Source organism: Sciurus carolinensis, chromosome 15 (assembly GCF_902686445.1).
Source record: "Sciurus carolinensis chromosome 15, mSciCar1.2, whole genome shotgun sequence".
Lineage (NCBI taxonomy): Eukaryota > Metazoa > Chordata > Mammalia > Rodentia > Sciuridae > Sciurus > Sciurus carolinensis.
Window position 1 is genome coordinate 44,881,807 of NC_062227.1, and position 26,769 is coordinate 44,908,575.

The 26,769-nt window shown below is 34.7% G+C and overlaps 1 protein-coding gene across 1 annotated transcript in view; it reads left to right on the forward strand.

The window, feature by feature from the left end:
- The window catches only part of Galnt1 (polypeptide N-acetylgalactosaminyltransferase 1), a 126,239-nt gene extending 99,925 nt beyond the window's left edge, over positions 1 to 26,314 (forward strand). The window contains exons 7-13 of the mRNA XM_047526397.1: positions 1,761 to 1,931; positions 4,057 to 4,174; positions 5,802 to 5,982; positions 7,082 to 7,221; positions 17,409 to 17,507; positions 17,984 to 18,118; positions 23,956 to 26,314. Of these exons, the coding sequence (XP_047382353.1) occupies positions 1,761 to 1,931; positions 4,057 to 4,174; positions 5,802 to 5,982; positions 7,082 to 7,221; positions 17,409 to 17,507; positions 17,984 to 18,118; positions 23,956 to 24,102 (991 nt within the window). The 3' untranslated portion in view covers positions 24,103 to 26,314. The remainder of the gene's footprint in view (positions 1 to 1,760; positions 1,932 to 4,056; positions 4,175 to 5,801; positions 5,983 to 7,081; positions 7,222 to 17,408; positions 17,508 to 17,983; positions 18,119 to 23,955) is intronic.
- Positions 26,315 to 26,769: the final 455 nt, after the last annotated feature.

Sequence of the window (26,769 nt, forward strand, 5' to 3'; positions counted from 1 at the left end):
TGGGTTTAATCTGAAGGATCAAAAGGAAATCACCACTGTTGGTATCAGTAGAAATCTTGAGTTTTCAGTAAAAGGGGAAAAATATTGTGAACTGCAAATGATGTGCCTGTCTGTGAAGAAAAATAATTTGTACACAAAATAATAGAAATAATAAGAATTTAACAATATTGCCAAATATGAGAAAAATAAATTGCCTTGTCTAAACTAGCAAGGAATAATTAGAAAATACAATGGTAAAAACAAAAGATACCATTTAAAATAGTGATAGAAGTCACAAACTGTACTTAGGGATTTATTATTAAAAGATGCATGAAATATGAAAGTAGTAAAATTCACTGAAAAATAATTGAAGTGAAATAAGGGGTAGAAAAGTCATTATCATAAAAATACCAACTTTTCCCAAACTGGTCTATAAATTCAATGAGTTTTCAGTTGAAATCTAAAAAGTTTTTTTTCTCCCTCGAGAAACTAGGCAAGCTGATTCTAACATTTACATGGAAATGCAAGAAAACCAAAAAGGTTAAGATGGTCCTAAAGGGAACTTGCCCTGCCAGCCTTGAAGATTTATTTTAAAACTATATTACTTATGACAATGACATTGATGTAGGAATTCACAAAAAGACTAGTGAAAGGGCAGCATCCAGAAATCAACCAATTTTCACATGCATACTTGATTTTAGATAGAGTTTATGACAGAGCAGGTGCTGATAATTATAGCAGAGCAAAAAGGGACTATCAAGTAGTGCTGGAACAATTGAGTATCCCTAAGGAAAAATAAATGAAGTTGGATACTTAGGTTATCATACCAAAAATCAGTTTCTTGAAGATTAAAGATTTAAATGTGAAAAGCAAAAGTATACTTCTTTTGTTAAGACAACATAGGAGAAATATTTTTATGATCTTGGGAGAGGAAAAGATTTCTTAAATAAGGCACCAATAGGCTGGGTAGGATATCACATACTACAGATCTGGCTAACAAAGCCTCTGTGTAAGGCACATTTCCTTAGAAAGGGCTTTGGTCATTTGTATGTGTTTTCAGACTTATTTTTAAAAAACTAAAATGCCAATTGAAAATCCCTTCAATTTGTGATCAACTAGTTTGTGTAAAGAAATATAAGCCTGAAGGAAAAGTATCCTAATAATTAGAAAATGCAAATTTTAAAAATCCAGAGATATTATTTAATGTTAAGAAAATAAGGGCTGGGGAGATAGCTCAGTCGGTAAAGTGCTTGCCTTGCAAGCATAAGGCTGTGGGTTCGATTCCCAGCACCACAAAAAAAAAAGAAAGAAAAGACATCCAAAGTTGATAGCATTATGGAAAAGCTGCAGGAAGACATCTGTATGTACACATGTAACACTTCTGGAAAACAGTAAGGAATAGTGCCTGTAATTTACTAGTATCTCATTAGCAAAAAACTGTAAGGAACACAAGTGTCCAAGAGTTGTTTATTTAAAAAATTACCTTAAAATGATTAAATAGAGTCACTTTTTTAAAGTGTTATTTTTTAAAACCTGTAGAAATATTTTGCATTTTTTACATGTGGCAAATATGCAAAAGTGTAAATGAAAAAGGGACAGAGGATTATCAGCCAACAAGTAATCATGATGTTAGTGTAAGCTATAGCAAGAAAGTTTTTTTCACCATTGTCTTTAACATTATAGAATATGTTTTTACTTTAAAAAACACTTGATGTATAATAGTTATATAACTATGGTAAGCAGGAACAATCTGAAAAATTTTTAAATTGTTTTTATGATAGGAGAACAGTGGTATGTCCTATCATTGATGTGATCAGCGATGATACTTTTGAGTACATGGCAGGCTCTGATATGACCTATGGTGGATTCAACTGGAAGCTCAATTTTCGCTGGTATCCTGTTCCCCAGAGAGAAATGGACAGAAGGAAAGGTGATCGAACTCTTCCTGTCAGGTAATTGATCTGTCTTCCCTTAAGTATTATTGATAGAGGATTATAAAGCTTTGGGAGTCATATCAAAAGGATTATAACTATATTTTGAGAAACATGAAGTAATTATATCTCATATGTAGTTAAGAGCCATATTTCACATGTATCAATATTTTTAAAAAGGATTTTAATCAGTAAAATTAGAACTTTTCCATTCTATAAATCTAGTACACATGAAATATATTATTTCATTTCTCTATGACCATTTTGAAAATGTGGAAGTCCAATCTGCTTTAATTCATTTGTTAAGGATAATAATATTTAGCATAAATCAAACTGGCCCTTAATGAATTGTGTCAGTATGTGAAAACTACATAAAACTGGGTCCTTGCATTGTATGACTTTTAATTCAAACTCATACCATCTGGATGATAGTTACTGTCTGATAAGGCTAGCAAAGCTTGTTTCAAACATAAAAATAACTAGAATTAGCAAAGTTAAAATTAAAAGATTTCCTTCCATTAATATATTTTTTGATTTTTCTTTTTTTTTCACACTTGACTATATATAGATTTTTTTCAGAAAAATCTTTTTTTTTTAATTTTTTAGTTGTTGATGAACCTTTATTTAATTCATTTATTTATATGTGGTGCTGAGAATTGAACCCAGTGCCTCACTCATGTGAGGCAAATGTTCTACCACTGGGCCACAACCTCAGCCCCACAGAAGAATCTTTATGTAGTTCATGACATGGAATTGAGATCTTTGAGCTTTCTGAATCATCTAGTATTTATCCCAGTTGCATCCACATATTGCTTCTGTAGTAATTAAGAGTGCTTTCAGTTTCTTTAGCCTTCTACTTTCTTTTGTTCTGGTCTTCTGAAGTCTGCTTTCCCATGAATTCAAGTCCAATTCTCGAAAAGTTAAGATTTTTTCACTATGTTCTTTTTCTCAGCCAGTCTGAGTTCTTACCAGTACAAGGGACTTTCCCTCTCTGTAGGCGTTAGTTCATTTCAACATCTAAATTAGGGGTTCTTCAACAATTTGAAGATGCTGGACTTATTTGAAAATCTGATGAAAGGTACACATGCACTTAGAGAAGATTTAGAAGGTCAGGTACCCCTATACTAAACAGTAACTCTACATGTTGGCCTGTGTCCTAAGATATTAACCTTTTCTCATTCTTTTTCTCTTCTAAAATCAAAATAAGTTCAAATCTTTTTTGGAAAAAATTTTCCACACTGGAAAGGCAAATGCTGTTACCTTAAATAGACCCTGGAATTGAATACATTTTAGGGTTACAGAGGTGACCAATTCATCTTAAAATATAATCTCTATAATAATCTCAGACCCTAGTATTTACTTTCTCCTGGCTGGTGTCCCTGTTGTCTGCATACTCATCCTTTGTGGAAATCAAATGGTTAACTGATGCTCATTTATTTAAATCTTTCTTGATTACCATTTCTCTGCTTAATCCACTGACTACCACACCCCAACCCCTGTCCCTTGCATACTTGGGGCAATGATTTGGACTCCACTTTGTAAGAAACATACCATACTTGGCCAGAATGATGATTCTATTCAGAATATTTAATAGAATCATTAAGATTTATAGAATTTTTAAGATTATTCTAATAGCCATAGGAAAAGGGTCTCATCATTTTCATTCTGTTTAATCTAATGACTTTGCAGTATTTGCCACCTTTTTGAACCTGCCATATTAACCCTAACCTGAAGTTCATATAGTCAACTAATTGCCTGTATAATTGCTCGGAACTGTGTGATGTGTACACAGTCACATGGAGAGAATTATGAGCAATAGCTTCAGTTTAAGGAGGTTGAGGCAGAACCTCAGTCAGAACTGAGGACAGAAAAAGTGCTAAAGACAGGGAATATCCTTAAGACTTGTACATAAGGGATATCCAGGCAGGAACTGAACAGTGGTTCCAGCAGGTAGTATAAGCTGGGTACAGTCATGTCTGACATCAAAAAACCCTAGAGGCCTTTGAAACTTTTTGAAGAGTGTGTGAATAATCATTATTTTATAGTTACAAACAGTTACAAAACTATAGTATTTTTAAAAAACAAAAATGCATTATAAATTTTAAATCATTAAAATTAATGGTATAGTGTTATGATTGAATTTCAGAACACCTACAATGGCAGGAGGCCTTTTTTCAATAGACAGAGATTACTTTCAGGAAATTGGAACATATGATGCTGGAATGGATATTTGGGGAGGAGAAAACCTAGAAATTTCCTTTAGGGTAAGTTTCCTTTGAGAAAAATAAATCTTGTATTTAACCTCAAATGTAGATATGCTTTGATTATTCATGTTATCTCTAAAAAAATTAAATTGAAGTTAATGTTAGTTTAATCTGACTCCAAATCGTTTGGCCCACAAAAACTTTGGTTATACTGTTAAGGGTTATTATAAACTATTTAAGCAAATAATCCAATTATTTTAATAGTCCAACTGTAAAATTTACACAAGGTTCCCTAATCATTTTTCATTTTTATCATTTTTCAAGGAAACAATTCAAGCTCTAAAAAAATAATACATAGTTCATACATGCTACTTTGGTACTTAACTGCCAAAACTTAATTTTATATTCTGTGATATGCTTTTTGTCTTATGTAAAAATTTTTCATTTATATAATACCTGGTCATTTTATCAGCTTTATATTTTTCAATAAAAAACAGAATGCAAAACTTCTAAAATGGCTCTAAATTAATTTAACACAGTTGACCTTATATCAAAACCTTTATATTTTATGTTCACTAAAATCAACATTTAGATGACAATATATATTCTTCAACACATATCTCACTATAATAGAAACCATACTGAAGTGTATTATAATCTGAACCACTGAGCTCACTTATTCCTAGTGAATCACTTTGCCCTCTTATAAAAGGAGAGTATTAGGCCCTAGATCCTCTTGGAGATCCTGTCCAGCTCTAACACTTTCTGTGATCCTAGGAAAACTTGAAGATAGGCTCTAAATAGTTAACAAAATCAAAACTTTTTAAAATGTGATTTTAATTGCAAATAGCTATGAGATTTTTAATTTAGGGAGAAAATATATTTTGAAAGGAGAAGTATTCTGCGTTAAAGCCCATACTTGATCTTTTTCCCCTTTTTTGTTTTTATTGTTTTTACAACAAGTCATGTCATCACTATCTCCATGAATAACTTACAATGGATCTGATTTAGATTCCTATGTTCTGTTTAATGTATAAATAGTGACAGAGTATGAGAGAGGGCAGGACAGAAAATCTGGCTGGATACTACATGGTCAGTTTCATATTTTGTTTTTAACCAAGAACCACATTAATAAGCACATTATACACACACTCAAAGCAATAGCATGTCCTTGTTAACAAGGACTGGATGTAATGCAGGCATTTGAATTTATGAACCTCTTATGAATCTTGACCTGTGTTTAGAAAAATAAGTGCTCAATATCTTCTGTCTCTTCTGTATTTAGCCTGTAATCTATATTTTCTGTTTTAATCTGCTACTTTTGGTTTGATCAAAATGGATGATTGGAGAAACATTTGCTCCTAAGAAGCATTGGCTTTGTAATCAAACAATAGTAAACCACTCTTTCCCTGGGATTCTATGAAACTCCAACCATAAAATTCAATAGTTATCAACAGTTTAAAAAAAAACAACAATGTTTGATATGGTCTTCTTTGCCATTTTCAGATTTGGTAGTGTGATGATAGCTGGCAAGGTTTTCACCAGTAAATGCAAATTTTCCATTTAAGCTTAAATAAAAACTAAACCTGTATTCATTTGAAAGGAAAATACTATGGAAAGACTAACATTACCTTTTTCTGGTTTACTGAGCAATGTCTTACATAGTATTCTTTACCATTTTGTTCAGATTTGGCAATGTGGAGGAACTTTGGAAATTGTCACTTGCTCACATGTTGGACATGTGTTTCGGAAAGCTACCCCGTACACATTTCCAGGAGGCACAGGGCAAATTATCAATAAAAATAACAGACGACTTGCAGAAGTGTGGATGGATGAATTCAAGAATTTCTTCTATATAATTTCTCCAGGTTAGTTTATTTCACATTAGAAATAAAAGACTATACCTTTCTTGTTCCTAATCCTATACATTCTGAAGAGAGGTAAAAAGGGTGGAAAAGCAGCTTTGAGTATGAATGCCTACCCTATAATAAGATCATAGTAAAAAGTAATGAAATCATAGTAAAAGAATGGACTTGGCAAAGTACCCAGTGTATCATTGGCAATAATACTAAATTATCATGGTCACTTTTGCCAGCCCAGGTGTTCTTTTTCTTCCTTCTTCCTTCTCCGCCTTCCTCCTCCTCCTTCGTTTTTCCTTTTCTTCCTCCTTCCCTCCCTCCCTCCCTCCCTCCCCTCTCCTCCTCCTCCTTTTTTTTTTTAAACGTAACTGCAGCAGTTGACATTTATTCTGTGATGTTTCAGCCATTTTCCTAGCTTATATAACTTTATGGATTCTTGACCTTTTTTCCCAAGGGGAAAAAAAATTCCAGTGTTTTGGCAGTAGGTCATGATCATTTTCTGAAAGCACGCTCTTGATGCCATCATACAAGATTTTTGTTAAACTGTCGAGTGTCACAGGCCAATGCAAAGCTCTTTAGTGGGCCTTAAGGGATGTGGTCTCCAGGAACATTTCTCTGCTGTTCAGGGTTTTGTGGGAACCATTGTTTCATCAACCTATAACTCTGCCTGACATTGTTAACCATTTGTCCTCATTTTTCAGTTACCACAAGACTGTCAAGTAGCAGTGTACACAGTTTGGTGAGCTGTGTGAGAGAAATCTTTCTGGAAACAAGTGCACTATTTAGCAAAATAATTTTGATTTTTTTGTTTTGCCTGAACATGTATTATTAAAGTTTTCTGATCCTGTATAACTTATTTTTGCATATAATATTATTAGTATGTATTTTGTTCTCATATAAATGTAGTTTTATTTTGAAAAATTAAAACACTTTTAAGGTCTTCTTTGTTTTATACTTTAGAGATAGATTCATGGTAACTTATGTAATCATGTCACCCAAATAATACCACTTTTCTATTCAGCTGTCTTGTTAGAATCAACATATAAATGAATTTTCATTACTTAATAAAGGACGCTGATAATTCAGCATCAATTATTTCTTTTAACAGGTGTTACAAAGGTAGATTATGGGGATATATCATCAAGACTTGGTCTAAGACACAAACTACAGTGCAAACCTTTCTCTTGGTACCTGGAGAATATTTACCCTGATTCTCAAATTCCACGTCACTATTTTTCACTGGGAGAGGTAAAAACATGTATCATTTGTGTTTATTATGTTCTTAGCTCCTCAGAAAAATAGAGATTAAATTTTCAACATCTAAGATACTTCAAAGTACCTTCTCATTAAAATTAAATAATCTCAAGTGTGGGGACTGGCAGGGTTGTGGCTCAGTAGTAGAGCACTCACCTAGCACTTGTGAGGCTCTGGGTTCGATCCTCAGCGCCACATAAAAATAAATGAAATCATGTGTCCATCTACAACTAAAATATTTTTTTAAATAATAATAATCCCAAGTATGGATTAGTTTACCCAGTCTGCCTAATAAGTTGAAATCTTATGTTATCATGTTATATTTTATTAAAATAAAAATGCTCTATCTTGTTACAGTTTAAGTATCTTCATTAAGCTTATTATTTAACAAACTAATCCATTTACTTGAGATCACATACTCATAAAACTTAATTTTAGTCCAAATCTAAGCGTAAGAAATTTTAAAGTCAAGGTAAATTGTAAAGGCTGGCAGGGAAATTTGAAAGATCGTTCATAACAATTTATTTTTGTCACATTTTATTATCCCTTGGGAGTTGTAAATCTCTGTTTGGGCAGGGAAGTTGGAAAGAATGTTGATAAATTTGTTTGTTTCTAATGATGCTTTTAGTTATTTCTCTTAGAATTCAGCAAATGTTCTTGAAACCTGAAGTAATCTCTGCCTATTGTTGCTTATAATTAATTAAAACAAGTTAGTTGTACTTTGGAAGTTAGCTTTTATCCCATTGAATTCCCATATTGCATGGATCAGTTGTAACAGAGAGATTTACAGGTATAAATCCAGGGTGGTCATAAGCAACCATTTTGTATGCCCTCTTCCTTGAATGCCAATGGCTACCCATTCTGTGTCCCAGCCAGACTTTGGCTCTATGTCTAGGGATCTAAATAGGTTCTTCCCCTAGCCCAGAGTTCTGGTTGTTGTTTGTTAATCCAAAATGTTGAGTTTCTAGGTCAAAGTTCTCCTACAAGTCTGAGTTCCTCCTTCTCTTGGAAGAAGACAAAACTGTCTTCACCTATAGCCTTACTACATCTCTGTTCCTTCCTCCATTCCCAAGAAATAGAAGCCATTTTCTTTTTTGTACATTTTCTTTTTATTCTCTGTTGTTGATTTCTTAGTTGTATCTTGTGTTTTTGTTTTCATGGTTGCTTTAGAGATTTCAGTATGTGTCTCTGAAGTATTACAGGTCTACCTTAAGTTAGTGCTTTCAACAACTTGTAGTTTAATTGATTTTTTTGTCCCTAGTTTTTAGTGCAAAAGTGTTGGACTACTGTGTCTTAGAAGCAGTGCCTTTCCTTCTCTTCTTTATCATAGTAGAATACTCCAAGCTATCAGACTAAAAAGATTTGAGATATCCTTCCTTAATAATCCTGCAATTCCCCAAGATCCTTCTTTATCACTGTTAAAGAAGTTAAAGATCCATGTTATCACTGCTCAGGGCAGTGATTTTCAACACAGCTCAATAGTGGATTATAAATCAATTTACCTGCTTATATGACCTCCATTTTTAATAGTTTGGAAAAAAAGTATGTATTTTGTATTGCTTACAGTAAAGGAATTTTGTTTTTATTGGATCACAAAGAGAAAACAAATTTCTCAATATCAGATGTAATCAAAAAAGTTTGAAAGCTTCTATCTTTTAAAGGATACATGATAATTCTTTTCTGACTAGCTTTATATTTATATTTTTGAATATACTCACTATCAGATGTTTTCTGTCAACTCCTTTTATTTTCCACCTTTTCAGTATAGATTCACAGTCTTTTTTGCATTCTGTTCCTTTCACCCAGAGAACTCAGGCCTTCTACCTTGCATAATATAGTCATTACTTCCTTTTCCACCCCTGCACAAACTCCTTTGCTTGACATTGGCTCATTTTATCTGGGACAGTCTTAGCAGTTAAAAGAGTTACTTGTACTTAGGCCCTTTGTAAAAAGATGTAGCCATCCTTGTTTTGACTCCATAGTCATTTGATGTACAGAAAAGTTCTAGAGAGGGAAAGAGAAGAGTTATTCTAGGAGCACAGGCATATATTTGGTGGTCTCTTGACAGTGATCATCACATCATGGCCTGCAGGCTAAGTCCAGCCTGTTGCCTGTTTTCGTAAATAAATATTCATTGGAACATGGCCATGCCCCTGTATTTATTTACTGTAGTTAGTTACTTTTGCACTACAGCACTGGAGTTCAGTAGTTTCTACAGAGACCATATGACCCACAAGACTGAAATATTTACTTTCTGCCCCTTTCAGAAAATATTTACTGACTCCTGGAATATTCAGTCAGGAACAGTCACTGGCAATCTTCCTTATCCTCATTTATTATTACAGCTTGTCTTTGTCCACTTGGAGCCTTTATTGAGGCATTTTTTCCAATTGATAAAATTGAACTTCTTCGCTTCCTTCCTCCTTTTTATCCCATAGTCTTAATAATACTCTTTTGCTCCCACCTTTCCCAAAAAGTCATTTCCATTGGGTTGGTGTGCCTGAAGGTATGTGTATCATGTATTATCTTGCCTTTTTTGTGCTATTCTTTCCCTGTAGCAATGTGTTTCATTAATGGGCTGAACTATCTTCAGTTCATTGCAGGTCTTTATTAGCTTTTAATTATAAAAATTTTAATTTTAAAAATAGCTTTTATAGAAAGAACATGAAGCCAAGTGGGACGAAAAATCCAGTCTTTTGTGATAGAAATTGATAGGACAAAATTTCCTTTTGTAAGGCATAGCAGCAAATGATGATATGTGTGGTCAGGGCCACAGCTAAGCCATATCCTAACATTTAGTCTTCCTGACACTCAGGAAGTAATCCCCACCCCACTCTGTAGGAAGTTGTCTCTTTTTCAGTTCATTTATTCGGAAATATTTCAGTACCTACTATGTAATAGATACTATTTAAATACTGGAAACACAGCAATGAATAAAGATCCTGCCCTTGTTGATCTTATAGTCTATGGGAGGAAACAAATTATGAAAAATATACAGTATATCAGATGATAGCCAAAGCAGAATGAATAAAGAACAACTGGTAAGCATAGGCAATGGTGCTGTTTTTCATAGGGTAGTTGAAACAGGCTTCTTATAAGGTAATTAGTGAGTAGAGATTTGAAGGAAGTGAGTGAGCAAGTCATATAAATTTCTGGGAATATTATGAGCACAGAGAACTCTAAACACACACATTCCTAAGATTTACGTGTATTTGGCATATTCCATAAACAGCAAAAAGGAGTTGTCTACAGTGAACAAGTAAGGGGATAGTAGAAGATAAGATCAACAACATAATGAGGATAAGGTCATATAGAGCTTATAGACTATAATGAGGACTTTGGATTTTATTCTGAGTAACAATAAAAGATGGGAAACCATAGAGAGATGAGCAAACTTTCCTTTGAAAAAAGGATCAGATCACCTCTTGATGGAGCAAAAATATGTGGGATCAAGAGTCAAACAGTGTATCGGTGGAAGGAAGAGAATAGTCAAGGATTATATCAAGTTTTTAACTGGTACTGGTGGGACTGGCATTGAAAATGTCTGTAGAAAGAGCAGTTTCTGAAGGGATTCAGCAGAGCAGTTTGGAGTACATTAAATTTGAGATCCAAGGGAAGATGTTGACTCTGTAGTGACATTGAAAAATCTGCAGTTTGGGGAAGAAGTTGGCAGTGGAGATCTAAATATAAGGGTCGTCAGTGTACATATGATTCTTAGTTACAAAACTACATGAGGTTACCTTGGGAGAGCAAATACATGTGGAGAAAGAAGATAGAACAAAGCCAAAGGAACTTCACAGTTGAGAAGTCATGGAGATAAGAAAGAATCACATACACACAAAATTTTGAGAAGTAGACAGGAAAATAGGAGAACTGAGAGAATGGTGTCCCAGAGACTGTGTGTGAAGGATTTGCCTCAAGAAAGAGGAAATAAGCAATGTGAGTACTGAGAACTGGTCATTGCCTTTGGCTGAGGAAATGCTATAAGTAGTCTCTGCCTTAGTGTCAAAAGAGTTTCCATGGAGATTATCAGGAGAGAATGGGAGAACTGTGGGTCATGAATGTTCAACAGTCTTGCAAGGAATTTTGTTGAAAAGGACAGCAGAAAAATGGGTGGTGACTGGAAGAGAATATGGAGTTAAGAGTTTTTGTTTCTTTTTATTAAGATAAAATTGGGCTGATATGAGTAGACACAAAAGAGAAAATTGGAAAATACACAAGAAAGGACCAACCATTAACCATTTACAACCATTAACCTGGTTTGTATCAAAAAAATAAACAATAGCAAGTGTGGGAAAGGTGTGGAAAAATCTGAACCCTCATGCACTTTTGGTGGGAGTGTAAAATGGTACAGCTGCTCTGGAAAGTGCTATGGAGGTTTCTCAAAAAATTAAAAATACAGGGCTAGGAATGTGGCTCAGTGGTAGAGCTCTTGCCTTAACATGTTTGAGAACCTGGGTTTGATCCCTAGCACTGCAAAAAATAAAAATAAATAAAAATAAATTTAAAAATACAGCTACCTCTGGGCATGGTGGTGCACAACTGTAATCCCAGGAGCTGGAAAAGCTGAGGCACGAGGATCATGAGTTCAAAGCCAGCCTCAACTTAGCAAGGCCCTAATCAACTTAGCAAGACCTTGCCTCAAAATAAAAAATATAAAAAGGCTGGTGGTGTAGCTCATTGATAATACACCCCTGAATTTGATCCCTAGTGCCCAAAACATTTTTAAAAATATACAATTACCATATGATGCAGGTGTGCCATCTCTGGCTATACTATATATCCAAAAGAACTGAAAGCAGAGTCTCAGAGAGATATTTGTGTATCCATGTTCATTGCAGCACTATTCACAATAGCTAAGAGGTGGGAGCAGCCCTAATGTCCATCAACAGATGAATGGATAAACAAAATGTGATACATGCCTACCATGGAATATTATTCAGCCTTTGTAAAGGAAGGAAATTCTGGCATGTGCTACAACATAGATGAACCTTGAAGATATTATGCTTAAGTGAAATAAACCAGTGACAAAAAGACAAATAATGTGTAATTTGTGTAATTCTGCTTACATGAGTGAGATACCTAGAGTAACCAAATTCATAGAAACAGAAAGTACAATGCTGGCTACAATGGGCTGAAGGGAGGTGGGAAAGACAATTTGTTTAATGGGTATAAAGTTTCAGATTTGCAAGGTGGAGAAGTGAACAGAAATCTGTTTCACAGCAATGTGAATATACTAACACTGCTGAATTGCATACTTGAAACTGGTTAAAATGGTAACTTTTATGTTCCATGTTTTTGTTTTTTGTTTTTTTTTTTTTTTTTTTACCAGGGCTGGCGGGGGTAGCCAATAGTCATGGAAGTTATATATTTAAGTAGTTGGGAGATGAGTACACAAAAGGAGGTTATTAATTAAGGATGTGGGAAGAAGGCATTTAATCCCTTGGAATAGAATGGAAAGTAGAAGGGATGGGGACAAATACAGATCAGATATAGATTTGGAGGTGGAAATGTGAAGAAGTTCTCTTCTAATGACTGACTGAGAGTGGAGAAGTAGGTGTTGGTGATGTAGGGACTTGAGTAAAGAAGGGAAAAATATAAAACGGAAATGCAGGATATGGGAGAAGAAGTAGATAACAGAAACGGACCAGTCAGCAAGTTAGTGAAACCATTTAGCTCAACTGTGTTTTCTCTAGAGGTAGAACAGGTGCTGCCTCCCATGTTTATCCTTAGTAGTTATTGAGGCTACTACAGGGTTGACTTGAGCTACCTACCTCTGAACTTTATCATGACTTAAGGAATTCATCCTCAAACAAGTGAGCAGTTTGTTGAGTTTCTTGAACTTCTGATGATTAAAGAGCCTGTTTTCTTTGCTGTAGCCCCATCTAGTCAATAAAGGCCCAAGGTGACTGATGTGCCATGGAAGGATTTACAACAGTCACTTCCTGTAACTTAACTTTTAAAATAGGAAGTGAAGAGTTGGGTTTTTTCCTTTGAACTGATCCAATTTTGGAGAGTGCCAAGGCATTGTTGACTGGGCCAGAGTATAGGCATATTTCAGAGACACTTGTCTAACTCTTTTTTTTTTTTTTAATTTATTTTTATTGTACTCAAATGGGATACATACTATTTCTCTGTTTGTCCATGAAGTAAAGGCATTCTAACTCTTAATAGATGATAGCCAAGGCAAGCTGACTGCTTATCTACCTCTTGCCAGCTGTCTTCCTTGGTAAAGTCACAGATTTTACCATATGTGGTCTTATTGTTATTGGCTTATTAACTTGACCTAATATGTCTTTAATACCAGTTATATCTGGGACAAGGTTGTTACCAAGCAGAATATTGAAGAGCACAAATATAGACATTGCCATCATTACAGAAAGTTTTGTTGGATGATACTGGAGTCATTAACATAGCCAGACAGCACAGGAGGTCATTCATCTGTCTATATCTACACTGCTACCCTGTCATTTCACTTACTTCTCTTGCCTCTATCCTCAGTTGTGATGCCCATATCTGACTTGTCAAACTCACAGGTTTAAAAAAATCAGAGTTAACATATATTCTCCGTAACACTCCTTACTCTTAAATAACTTAGAGTTATCCTAAAATATCTCTGTGTGATGTATTATGTCAAATTCCCAAGCCATCCTGTCAGTAATTATCTTCCCGCTGGGTTAAGGAGAACATTAGCACCATACTGATGCTCGGGAATTTCCACTTCAACCAGGAAGAGCTCCCTTCTTTTCCCATATTAAATCAGCCTTTTAGTTTAACGGTTCCCAATGATTTAGAATCTTAGTTGCTATGATTATGTTACCAAACAAGGAAACATCCTCTTTCCAAGATAGTCATCAAGGTGTGATTTGGAAGGTAAACAAACTAAAAAGAATTAATAGTGTTGTGAGACAAGATAACCTTGCACTGTATGTACGCCAAATCTTGAATGACTAGGAAAATCCAAAAAGAAGTTAGCCCTCTGTTCTTTGTATTGAACTTCAAAATACTGCCTAACTTGTCAGAAGATTTGCCCTTTTTTTAAAAAGTCAAACAAAGGAGTCATTTGTGTAGAATATCCTTACATTCTTACACATATTTTGTACTCCCTAATAACATACATATATGTTTGATATCATTCTATATTTTTCTAACATTCTCGTTTCAAATATTCTTTTACGTGTCACATGTTGAATGATCAACCCTAGAACCTATGTCCATCCCAATATAAACACTGAGTGTTGCCATCATTTCTACTCTCCACATTTCACTAGAAAGCTGACAGTCATTTGCATATCCTCAAAGCCGTGCAGAATTACAATTTTGAGCATCTAATTCAACATCCCTAGAAAATGTTTGTTCTTAATTATTCTCTTTTCCAGAGGTGCTTCATATTTAACTCCCACCAGATAAATCTAGATGATCCTCTCCCTCCTAGGATCCTAATAAAATTGTTTCCTAAACTGACCCTCTAGTCATCCTGATTTTTAGTATATTCTTGAGAAAACACCTAATAGGTGAGGTAATCCACATACATTCCTATAAAGAGAAGAAGGATATTTTCCCCAAATTGCATCTTCTAGCCAACACACCTAGGGCAAAAAAGACATCCCCTTCCTGCTACAAAGAAGGTATGAATTTGTTAAGGCAAACAAACCTCTCTTCCTTCTAATGTTAAAGCCACTCAAGACTAAAACATCGTAACTGTCCTCCTCCAGAAGCCTAATGCAGGGCATCTCTCCACTTTCCCTGCATTTTAGAGATGTGTCACCAAGCCCTACTAGAGGCACTAACACTGGGTCTCCTCCAGGCTGCCCACCTGGGACTCACTGCCACATCTCACTTATACAGGCTAATTTTCCCTCAGTTTTAACAGCTTATGGGAAGCAATAGTGTTGGGTCCTTGGAGAAACTTCACTTTCAACATCTAGTAGTCATTAGTAACCCCAAGGGATAGAGATCAGCTCTCATTTCAGACAACAACCCAGAATTAGTAGTGTGAGTACTATATACATGATATAAGCTCTTATATAGATCTCATGCAACAGTGCCTGGCAGAGTAAGCCCAATTTATTTGCTATCATTTATTAGCAACATATCACTTATGGAAGCAAAATGGCCAAAGTTCATTTATTATAAAATATTTACAAAGTGATAGGAAGCCCTATTATATTTTGGGGAAAATTGCATTTTTAAAAAATTAGTTTTTAGTTTGATTAAACAATTATTTAAATAGCCATTTTCTTTGATAGAGAGGGAAGCCAGGGATATCATCAGTTGTACTCCAATCATTCCTATCACATGTATCCCCTTTCTTCAGCAATTTTTTTTTTCTTTTGGAAGAAAAAAAAAATTAAGAAAAACAAAGAAGCAGAGAGTTTGTCATTTAATCAAAACTCTAAGGAATAATTGATTTGTGTGAACACATCATCTTGTCATAACTTGAACTAAATTCTTTTTCAAGTAAGATAGTCATCATCATCAAGTATTAATCGATCACTAATTGTGGTATAGGAAGATTTTCTATATGCAAATATATATTTAATTATAAAATCTTTTATATAATCTATTAGGTAATAGGTTCCTGAATTTAAATAATAGATTAAAAAGATGATATGAATTGGCCAGGCACAGTGGCACATGCCTGTAATATCATCAACTTAGACTCAGTCTCAAAATGAGAAATAAAAAGGGATGTGGCTAACTAACAAAGTGGCCTGTGTTCAGTCCCCAGTACAAAAATATGTGTGTGTGTGTACATTTATATATGCATACAAACATACACATATGTATATGAATCTTGTGATAAAAGAGTTACTACACACTGATATGATTATTGCACTCAGAAAAAAAAATAAAAGACTTAGGATATCCAACTTGAATATTGGACAAGTTGTGAGATTAATGATAATCAGGAGAATAAGGAAAGTGTTTTGAGGAGTGATAATGAGGTATGTTTCAGGTAGCAATTCTCAAGGTGGGGTGGGAGCATATTAAAAGGTTGGATGAGAAAGTATTAGTATTAAAAGATTGAAAAATCTGTTTTGAATAAAGTGGTTGAATAGCCAGATGTTGGAGACTAGTGATAATGTAGCGATGCAGATTATTGCTGTTTCTGAATCTAGCTGTACTGGACTCTGAAGTAGATATCTTGATGCACTGTCTTACATAACCTCATTATAGTGTTCTCAGTCATCATCCGCCATCCCCTCTGCCAACCCTGACTGCCATTACCGATCTAAAAAGATTTGGGCTACTTGGATAAATCTAGGTCTTCTATGCCAAAGCCTCAATTCTCATTCTTGGCTATCTGGGAATAATAGATGTTACACTGTGCCCTTGTACTTATATGTATCTGGCCTTCTTAGTACCTTATTAAAATTTTGGAATAATATGTAAGCCATATTTTTGTTTATAAAAGTAAATTGCTTATTTGTGCTTTTAATGTTAACCCTACTTCATCATACAAAATTACATTTTGTTCTGTCTATAAGCATGACACATATAGTCTATATCACATATCTCCCTCTGGCTTACCTGCTAACCATATCATGCATGGTTATAAATTCAGGATTTTCAGGTGTCTATTAATTTATCAAATGCTTTGAAGCTACAGTGATTTAAAGAAAGCAAAATGTCAAGGGGCATTGCTCAAAATAGCCCTCCTAAGTCATAACTGATTTAAATTCCTTTTGTGTAATTGATAAATATCTAACAAAAGAGTAAAGTTTATACCACCCATGCTAGGCTTCCAAAATAAGCCAATTCCCAAGATCTTTGACTAGAAAATGCCCCATCTTAAGTATCCAGATGGTAACTACATCAGTGTAGTTACCAAAAGTAATATAATATGCTTATCTTAATTGTTAATAGTGGCCTCAGGGAGTTGTTACATTGGTTTAAATTATTAGCTAGAATAGAATTTATTAGACTAAATACAAGTTCGAGAGGACAGTGGAAGAATGAAAGAAAAGAAATTTAAAGGAATTTTCCCCGTAAACACAGAAATTATATATATTTCTTTCTAGACCAAAGAATTTCAGATAGCCAGTTACTGATCCTCTCCACCCAGCACCCCAGCCTACCATCTTTATATGGGAAAACTTAAATTGATTTTTCAGTGTATATGTGTTTATCTCTAGTTAACCCCTCTAACTCATGGTATTTTCGTTGTTGTCCCATAGATACGAAATGTGGAAACAAATCAGTGTCTAGATAACATGGCTAGAAAAGAGAATGAAAAAGTTGGAATTTTTAATTGTCATGGTATGGGAGGCAATCAGGTGAGTATCTTAATAAACTTATGAAAAGAATTATTTTAAGTTTGTTTTTGATTTGCCCACTTTATCCATGACATCATTCAAGAAATACTTTTGTTTTTAAAGAGAAAATAATAGTGACCATTAGGTGAATGAAACCTTCGTTCTAATGATTTTATAAAATAAAACATTTTGTAACAGACTCCTCGAGAAAACTATATTAATATTGCTAAACACAAAGTGTATTTTGCCCTTTTTAGTGAAATTATACTCACTGACAGCACACTTAGTGTATACAGAGAATTAGGGCCATTTTTACTTTTCTCTGTATAAACCTAGTGGTAGCTTTTAGGAGTCATTTAATTCTCCATTACTTTAATAAAAAGCAAAGTCATGTATCTTGGAATTTTTTTTTTCCCCTCCTAAGTTACTGAGTATCTAAAACACTGGTTAATTTCTTTTTGTTATTAAAGCTTACATGTGTCCATTTTGTTTTCCAGGTTTTCTCTTATACTGCCAATAAAGAAATTAGAACAGATGACCTTTGCTTGGATGTTTCCAAACTTAATGGCCCAGTTACCATGCTCAAATGCCACCACCTAAAAGGCAACCAGCTCTGGGAGTATGACCCAGTGGTAAGTTACCTATCCAATTGCCTGTAAGAGTAAAATAATTAAGACTGTCATTGAGTATGTTTATATTCGTTGTAGCCCCTGTGATTAATAACATATTAACTAATATGGTTAATATGGCCATGGAAGTGACCTGAATAGTCTGTTCTGGCATATCCTTTGGTGCATGCTACTGCTGTCTTGGGTGTGCCTGCCCCATGCATTGAAAGATTAGAGTATCTCTGGCATGAGACAGACCATACCAGTGGCACAGCCATTGTGACAACCAAAACTTTTTAAACATGAAAAATCTCCCATTTTTAAGTTCATTGGAAAATAACAGCATGTTAATTAGACAATATGAAAACTATTTATAATAGCTTAAATGGGCATTTATTTTTCTTAATTAAGTCTCAAAATAAGTGGTTTCTGGTGTAGATTCAGTGGCACAGTAATGTCAGGGAAAGCATAACTGTGATATTATCAGCTTTTCTATGTGGTCAGAAGATGGTTGCTGAAGTTCTCACTGTCACATGTCAACTCAAAAGAGAAGGGAAGAGGTAGTGTTTCACTACCACATATGTTGCTCTTTCTCAGGAAAACAAAAGCTTTTCCTACAACCCTTTTAGCAAGCTCTGCTTATTTCTTTTTTTTTTTTTTTTTTTTTTGTGGTGCTGGGGATCGAACCCAGGGCCTTGTGCTTGCAAGGCAAGCACTCTACCGACTGAGCTATCTCCCCAGCCCCTCTGCTTATTTCTTAAGGGCCAGAACTTTATCCCATAGTGACCCCTAGCTGAGTGACAAAGAAGAATAGAAAACTAAGCATTTGGTTTTATAGTCTTTATAGTATGAGATTGGCAAATGACAAAGATAGGGAGTGACTGTTGGCTAACTAGCATACACAGTCTACCACAACAGGTACTTCAAAAGTAGATGTTTGCTTAGAAATATGAGAGACTGGAGATGGGGTATTTACAAAGAACCAGTTATGTGAGGTTTTTTAAAACTTCTGAATCACTTTGCAGAGTTTTTTTTCCTGAGTTAAAAATTCAGTGTCACAGGCTGGTTTCTCCCAGAAGCAGTCTCTAGGATAAAATTGAGTGTTCAGATGTTTATTAGGGGCACCTTTTGAATCAAAACCTGTGAAAAGAAAAGGGAGAAGGCAAAATTTGGGCAATACTGGTCCAGTTCCAGCAGCCTAAGCTGACTGCAGTAGTGATCTCTAGAGGAGAACAGTCCATCAGAATTGCCCTGCTTCTGGCTGTTGAAAACATAACAAACTGGAAAGAGAACAAAATATTTATGTCAGTAATCTATAAATGTAAACTCAAAATAATGAAATCTTGGTTTTCAAAGGAACTCTGGAAATAAAATCCAGGACACTGTTTTATATGAGTAGGAATTAAAGCCCAGAATGGAACTCAGTTGCACAGAGCAGGTAGATGGTATAAACTAGATCTCAGACCAAGGATTCTTGATTTTTGATCTTGGATTCTTTGTCCAATACCATGCTGTCTTTTTAGTTAAATTTCTATATTCACGTATCTTTAAAACTTGTTTATATTATATAAAATGCATAATGTAACACTAGGCTTTTTTGCTTTGACAACTTACAGCTGTCCCTTCTAGAATATAATGCAAATTAAGACCCCATTACATCTAGAGATCAGAGACAGGAGGTGGGCAAATTATCTTTTCCAGCTTACAGGTAGACTTTTTGCAAAAACTAATTATAACTTTTATCCTCCCCTTCAAAGATTACAGGTAGATATTTGTCACTTGCCTGTCTAGTTGTCTTAATTGAGTTTTCTCTATGCGGAGACTACTCAGTATTAGCTAGGTTCTCTGCTGAGTCCTGTGATGACAGAGCTCACAGTGTCACGAGCCACACAGCTCTGTACCTGCTGTCAGCTGTCAGAGCCTTGTCTGGAGCAAGGTTCCTCACAAGAGTCCAGGTCTTTGGGGTGCTTGTTTACATGAATTATGGGAATTTTATATTGTTGTTAAACAGGTAAATAACCAGTACCAAACAATAACCTAATTTGTTTCAAGTTTATTTTAATGAATTTAGGTAAATGAAATACACATTTTTAGAAGTCGGGATTTGTCTAACCACATTTTTGTTGTACTTAAATTTCTTGCTGCTTTTAATAATATTGACCATGGACCTGAGGAAGAAGCCAGTGGGACAAGCTTTGCGGGAAGTTTTAGAACGTTTGAGGGGTTTTCTTTTTCTTTTTCTTTTTTTAATAGTGTATTATGTTGTACATAATAGTGGATTTCATTATGACATATTCATACATGTACATAATTTGTTCCATTTCATTCCCCAGTACTTCCCCTTTCCCTCACTTCTTTTTCTCATCCTGACCTCCCTTCTCTATTATACCTCCCTTCTCTATTATATTTTTGTGAGATCCCTTCCTCTTTTTTTTTTTTTTTTTAATTTCTTTTTTCTCTCTAACTTTCACATATGAGAAAATGTTCGATCCTTGACTCTCTGAGTCTGGCTTATTTCACTTAGCATAATATTCTTCAAGTCCTTCCATTTACTAGCAGATGACATAATTTCAGTCTTTTTTATGGCTGAGTAGAATTTTATTGTGTATAGATCACGTATTCTTTATCCATTCCTTTGTTGGTGACATGAATGGATTCTGTGTCTATCAATGGTTCTATAACTTGGCTATTATGAATTGCACTGCTAAAAACATTGATGGGAGGGCTGGGAATATGGCTTAGTGGTATAGAGTGCTATGCCTAGTATGTTTGAGGTCCTGAATTCAATCCCCAACACCACCAAAAAAAAAGACTCAAGTTCTTTTGGATAAATACCAAAGAGTGGAATGACTAGGTCATATAGTGGTTTCATTCCTTGTCTTTTGAGTAATCTCCTTTGTGGTTATGCTAATTTACAGTCCCACCAACAACATGTAAGTGTTTATCCACACATCCTCACCATCATCTGTTATTTATATTCTTGATGATTGCCGCTCTTAACTGAATGAGATGAAATTTCAGTGTAGTTGTAATTTGCTTTTCCTTGATTACTTAGGATGTTGAACATTTTTTCATGTTTGTTGGCCATTTGCATTTCTTCTTTTGAGAAGTGTCTGTTTAGTTCATTCCCTATCAGAAGAATAACTAGCAAAGATTTTCTCTCATTCATAGGCTTCTTTTCATGCTCTTAATTGTTTCCTTTGCTATGCAGAAGCTTATAATTTGATGCCATTTCATTTATTGATTCTTAGTTTTATTTACTGAGCTTTAGGAGTCTTATTAAGGAAATTGATACCTGAATTGGTATCTTGGTGTGCTTCCCCTATGTTTTCTTTTAGCAGTTGAGAAATTTCTAATTCCCAGTTCTTGCGCATTTTGAGTTGACTTTTGTGCAGGGTGATAGATAGTGATGTAGTTCATTCTTCTGCATATGGATAACCAGTTTTCCCAGCACTATTTGTTAAAAAGGCTCTTTTTTCTGGAATGCATGTTTTTGGCACCTTTTTCAAAGATCAAATAACTGTACCTGTGTGGATTGGTCTGTGTGTCTTCTATTCCATTGGTCTTCATGTCTTGTTTTTTTGACAATACCATCTGGTTTTGTTTCTGTAGCTCGATAGTATTATTTGAGATTGGGTATCGTGATGCCTCCACCTTGTTCTTATTGCTCAGAATTGCTTTGACTACTCTGGGTCTTTTATTCTTCAATATGAATTTTAAGACTTTTTTCTAGTTCTGTGAAGAATGTCATTGGTATTTTCATAGGAGTTATATTAAATCTATAAATCACTTTTTTGTAATATGACCATTTTAATATTAATTCTGCCTATCTAAGAACATAGGGGGTCTTCCTGCCTTATAATATCTTTAATTTCTTTCTTCAGTGTTCTGTAATTTTCATCGTAGAGGTCTTTTACCTCTTTTGTTATATTTACTCCCAGATTTGGTTTTGTTTTGTTTTTAAGGCTATTTTGAATGGAATTGTTTTCCTGATTTCTTTTCATTAAGTTTATTATTGTTATATAGCTATTGATTTTTGTATGTTGATTTTGTATCCTGCCACTTTGCTGAATTTGTTCTTGTGCTGCATTGTTAATGTGACTGCTTTGGCAGCAGAGCTTCAGCTGTCTGGCCGCTGGATTGTGTTCACGGCTGCTGTAGCTAGGATATTGTTTTCTAGTAAGTACCATTTGTCAAGTACTTAGTCTGGACTGGATAGCACTTTATGTACATTAACTCATTGTTTCCTCACAAAAATCAAATGAAGTAAGAATTTTTGCCCCCTTTTCATAGTGAGAAAACTGAGTCTCAGAGAGGTTAAGTTTCTCTGACACGTTTCATTAAGCTTCAGTTGACAAATCCAAAATTCATTCCAGGAATGTCTGACTGCTAAGCCCATCTTATCAACCAGTAAACTATACAGTATCTGCATGAAAAAATTAAAATAGCCACTGTCTTTTGGTTCTGTTTTTATGCATTTGTAGAAATTAAGAAGTCACTGAACCTAAATCAGTATGAATAGAGACATCTGCATGTATACCATCTTTTGCTAGTTCTCATTTCATTTTAATTCAAGAATAGTAAATGACTAGAAGCCAAAATAGTTGTTATATAATCATTAGAGTTTGATTTAAAATTATTTGAATTTATAGAATAACTTGAAGTTTATGGCTACACAGCTCTTAGAAGACCTTAATGTGACCAGAGTACATTATCAGAGTTTGGATCATTTTAACTGTGTATATCTATTAACTCTCTTTCCTGCCTTTTCGAAATTATCTTAAAAATCAACATGATAGTATCAAATACAAAATGTAAATGAGTAGATAGGAAGATGAATAGCTTATCTGTCAGCCATTTGTTAAGAACCTCCTTTGTGAGATACTGTGTTTTTAAATTTTGTCCTCTCTGAACACCACAGAATCTGCTCAAAATATGTAACATAATCTTCATTTTGAAAATGAGAAAGGCCAAGTTACCCAGGCTATGAACCCAAACTAATTCCAAGTTCCTGTGTTCTTGTGTCCTACACCAACTCCCTTAACCACAAGAATAGTCTTTCTGGATTGAATACAACACAGACTTAAGATTGATTATACCAAATCTTAGCCATCCAAGTGTTCATACAGCTTTAATTCTAAAGGACCTGAATTTCTAGAGCTTGAGGTTTGAAATCACAGAATTTACATGAGCAGCCTTATCACAGGGAAATGAAAAAACTTTGAAATTTGCTATTTGGAAATAGGTTGAAGGATCCTAAATTAGGAACCAGTCTGGTCTTCCTTTCTTTCTTTCTTTTTTTTTTTTTTTTCTTTTCTTTCTTTTTTTAGGGAAACCAGAGCACACACTCACAAAAAGAGAAGTTTCTCACAGTGTTACAGAGCTTATGCGAGAATTAGGGCTTAGAATTAGGTCATCTTCCTGCAAGTCAGTTGTGTCCCACTGAACCAAATGGATTTTTCTCTCCCACTTAGCTCTTAATGCATCTTTAAATATGCACATTTTCTCTATTGCCTTTTAAATAATTTACATTGCCCACCAAAAATCTTTTTACAGACAAATTTAGTAATCATCAAAATGGTGGTTGAAGCTGGACATGGTGATATACGCCTATAATCCCAGCAACTGGGGAGGCTGAAGCCAGAGGATAACAAGTTTGAGGCCAGCTTGGTCAACTTAGGCTCTAAGCAACTTACCAAAACCTTGTCTCAGAGTAAAATAGGACTAGGAAAGTGGCTTAGTGGTTGAGCAATCCTGGGTTCAATCCCCGGTAACAACAAAGAAAGAAAAGAAAAACAAAGATTGAGATGTTTTTCTTCTCCACTTTCATGTTAAGATTTATTTTTTTCCTGTCATTTCAGAAATTAACCCTGCAGCATGTGAACAGTAATCAGTGCCTGGATAAAGCCACGGAAGAGGACAGCCAGGTGCCCAGCATTAGAGACTGCAATGGAAGCCGGTCCCAGCAGTGGCTTCTTCGAAATGTCACCCTTCCAGAAATATTCTGAGACCAAATTTTTAAAAAAAGAAAAAATTAAGGATTGACTGGGCTACCTCAGCATACATTTCTGCCACATTCTTAAGTAGCAAAAAAGGAAAAGTGCTTTCCTCCTCTGCGGGATGTAAGGTTTATCAGCCATTAAAACTCAAACTCCTCTAGCTTTTCACTAGCTGTGAACCAGCCTTCCTGTCCAAGGACGTGAAACTGCATAGTAGTGAGACTGTGCACACTGATGTTTACAAGATTGAAAGAGTCTTTCATCAAGAATCATGGGAAAGAATATTCAGACAATGAAACGGTCAACAAAATGTGCTTTCTGGAGAGCTGCACCTTTTATGGTTTGCTTGCACGTCAGTAATTTCTGCTGAGTGTGCTGACAAAGAAGAGATTACCAAGATTTTTTTTCCTGATTAGAACTGGTAGCCAATATATTAAATATTGACATAAAAGCAAATGAAAAGAACTGGAACCAGATTCAGAATCATGAAAATAACATTTTTACAACAATTAAAAAAAAAAAACTATATTAAACAGGGTTTAAACAAAATTAGAACTATGAGAAGTACAATTTGTTATAGTATAGTATCAAATTTCTATATAGATTTTATACCTCAGTGGGGAAAAATAACTGATTCCAATGACATTCATTTTGTTTTCATCTGTGATAGTCATGGATGCTTTTATTTTCCTTGGGGTGCTGAAAACGAGCTGGGAGAAAAAGCTCTTTGAACATAGTTTTAATTTCTTTCTACAATATTTTTATTTGATTTGTGGGCTGTTGGAATTGTGATTTTTTAATTGCCTTCTAAAAAATGGAGATTTAACATGATGCCTGGTCTCAACCGAACAAGTTAGATATCTCAGTTGTTCTTGGGTCAACTGGCTTACAATCTCTCTCTCGCTCGCTCTCTCTCTCTCTCCGCCTCCTTCTCTCTCTCTCTCCCCCCCTCTCCCCCTCTCTCCCTCTTCCCCCCCCCTCGCTCCCTCTCCCCCTTTCTTCCCTTCCCCCCTCTTTCTCTCTCTCTCTTAAACACACACATACACACACACACACACACACACACACACATACACACAATTTCTTATCACATTTTCAACTTCTTAACTTGATTCAACTGATGATGCTTAATACCCAAGATTCATACTACTGTACTACAAATTTGTTTTCACAGCAATAAATCTTCAGTTCTTTATGATTCCACTTAACAAAAGTCTTTCAAGGAGTGGTTTATAATTTGGGTATTTGGAGATAATATATTTGATGGTTTTTTGGAAAACCTTTTTCACTCCATACTCAGATGTGCTTCATTGTTAAGTGCATATTTAGATTAGATTCTTGAATTGTAATGTTGATCTGCTGCTTTTTTTTAATAAAATTTGACTGAAAATGTTTAATTGGCAGTTTTTAATAAGTTAGCCAAAGAAGTGCAGCTCTTGTTCCATATTACTAGTCCTGCATTTCTTCCTAAATTCCATTTCAGTTATATTGGTTTTATTTTTTCTGATTTTTAATACCACAAAATCACCTATCAATTAAAAGTTACTTTTTTAATCTTCTAGAAAGAAAATCTCATTGCAACATTTTTTCTGATATGTAAAGCAATCCATTGGCAAAACTGCATATATTTTCTTTCCTGTTTTTTAGATTATATTTAATGATATTCTTTTCTTTGATTTTCAAAGACTCACTGCAGGCAGTGCTATTTCTAGTGCCTAAGAATGTTTCTGAAAGTCACATCACTAACGATACTTGCCAAACTGAGTGTACATGAAGTTTCTTATATCCTGTTGAAGTTAATCAACATCAAGCACATGTGGATGCTTTTGGGTGAGGCTATGATACAGAATGCATAATGTCCCCAGGAAATTTGAAATGATGCAGGTGCTGGATGGAATTTTTTTCTATTCCATGAGCTGTGTTAATTCTACCTTCAGTAGGCCTACTGCTTGAATGAATCAGATGTCTAATCAATAAATTATTTTCATGCTCAGAATTTCAGGTTTGTATACTCTAGCATAGCTTGGTATTATTCCTTACTGTAAGAAAGCTTAACCGCAATGTGATTTAAGGTTTTGTTTTGTTTTGTTTTGTTTTTTAAGTGGGGGATATGAGTGATTAAATTCATGGGTACTTTTAGAACCTGATAGAAATCCCATTGCCTTTATTTTTCTAATTAAATATTCCTAAATACTTTGAAAATATAAAATATTCCTGAATAGTTGTGCTTTACATTGGTTTTATTTGAAATTCAAATGAATCCTTTTTTATCATAGCTATTTGTAGATTAGGCAGATGCTTATCTATTACAAATCAAATTGAGAAGAATGAAAAAAGAAAGCAAAGGATGAATACATAGAACTATTATTTGACCAGGGAAGAATTATAAGTGTGGCAATTAAAGATAATTTGAATCTCAACAAATCTATTCACCCAATCCTAATCTCGGTCCATTTTAATATGTCTCTCTGTCCTAATTGATATTCCCGAGAAACACCACTTTGTTCACCATTCTGCAAATGGAGAACACCATGTAAGCCTCCATGTCCTCATTTCCCCTGTTTTCCATTTAGCTGAAAAACAGAGGTTCCTCTTTGTAAGGCTTTGGTGCTCTTATTATCTTCCACAGAGTATACCAAAAACAAATTTAACTCTATAGTTAACATGTTCTTCAAA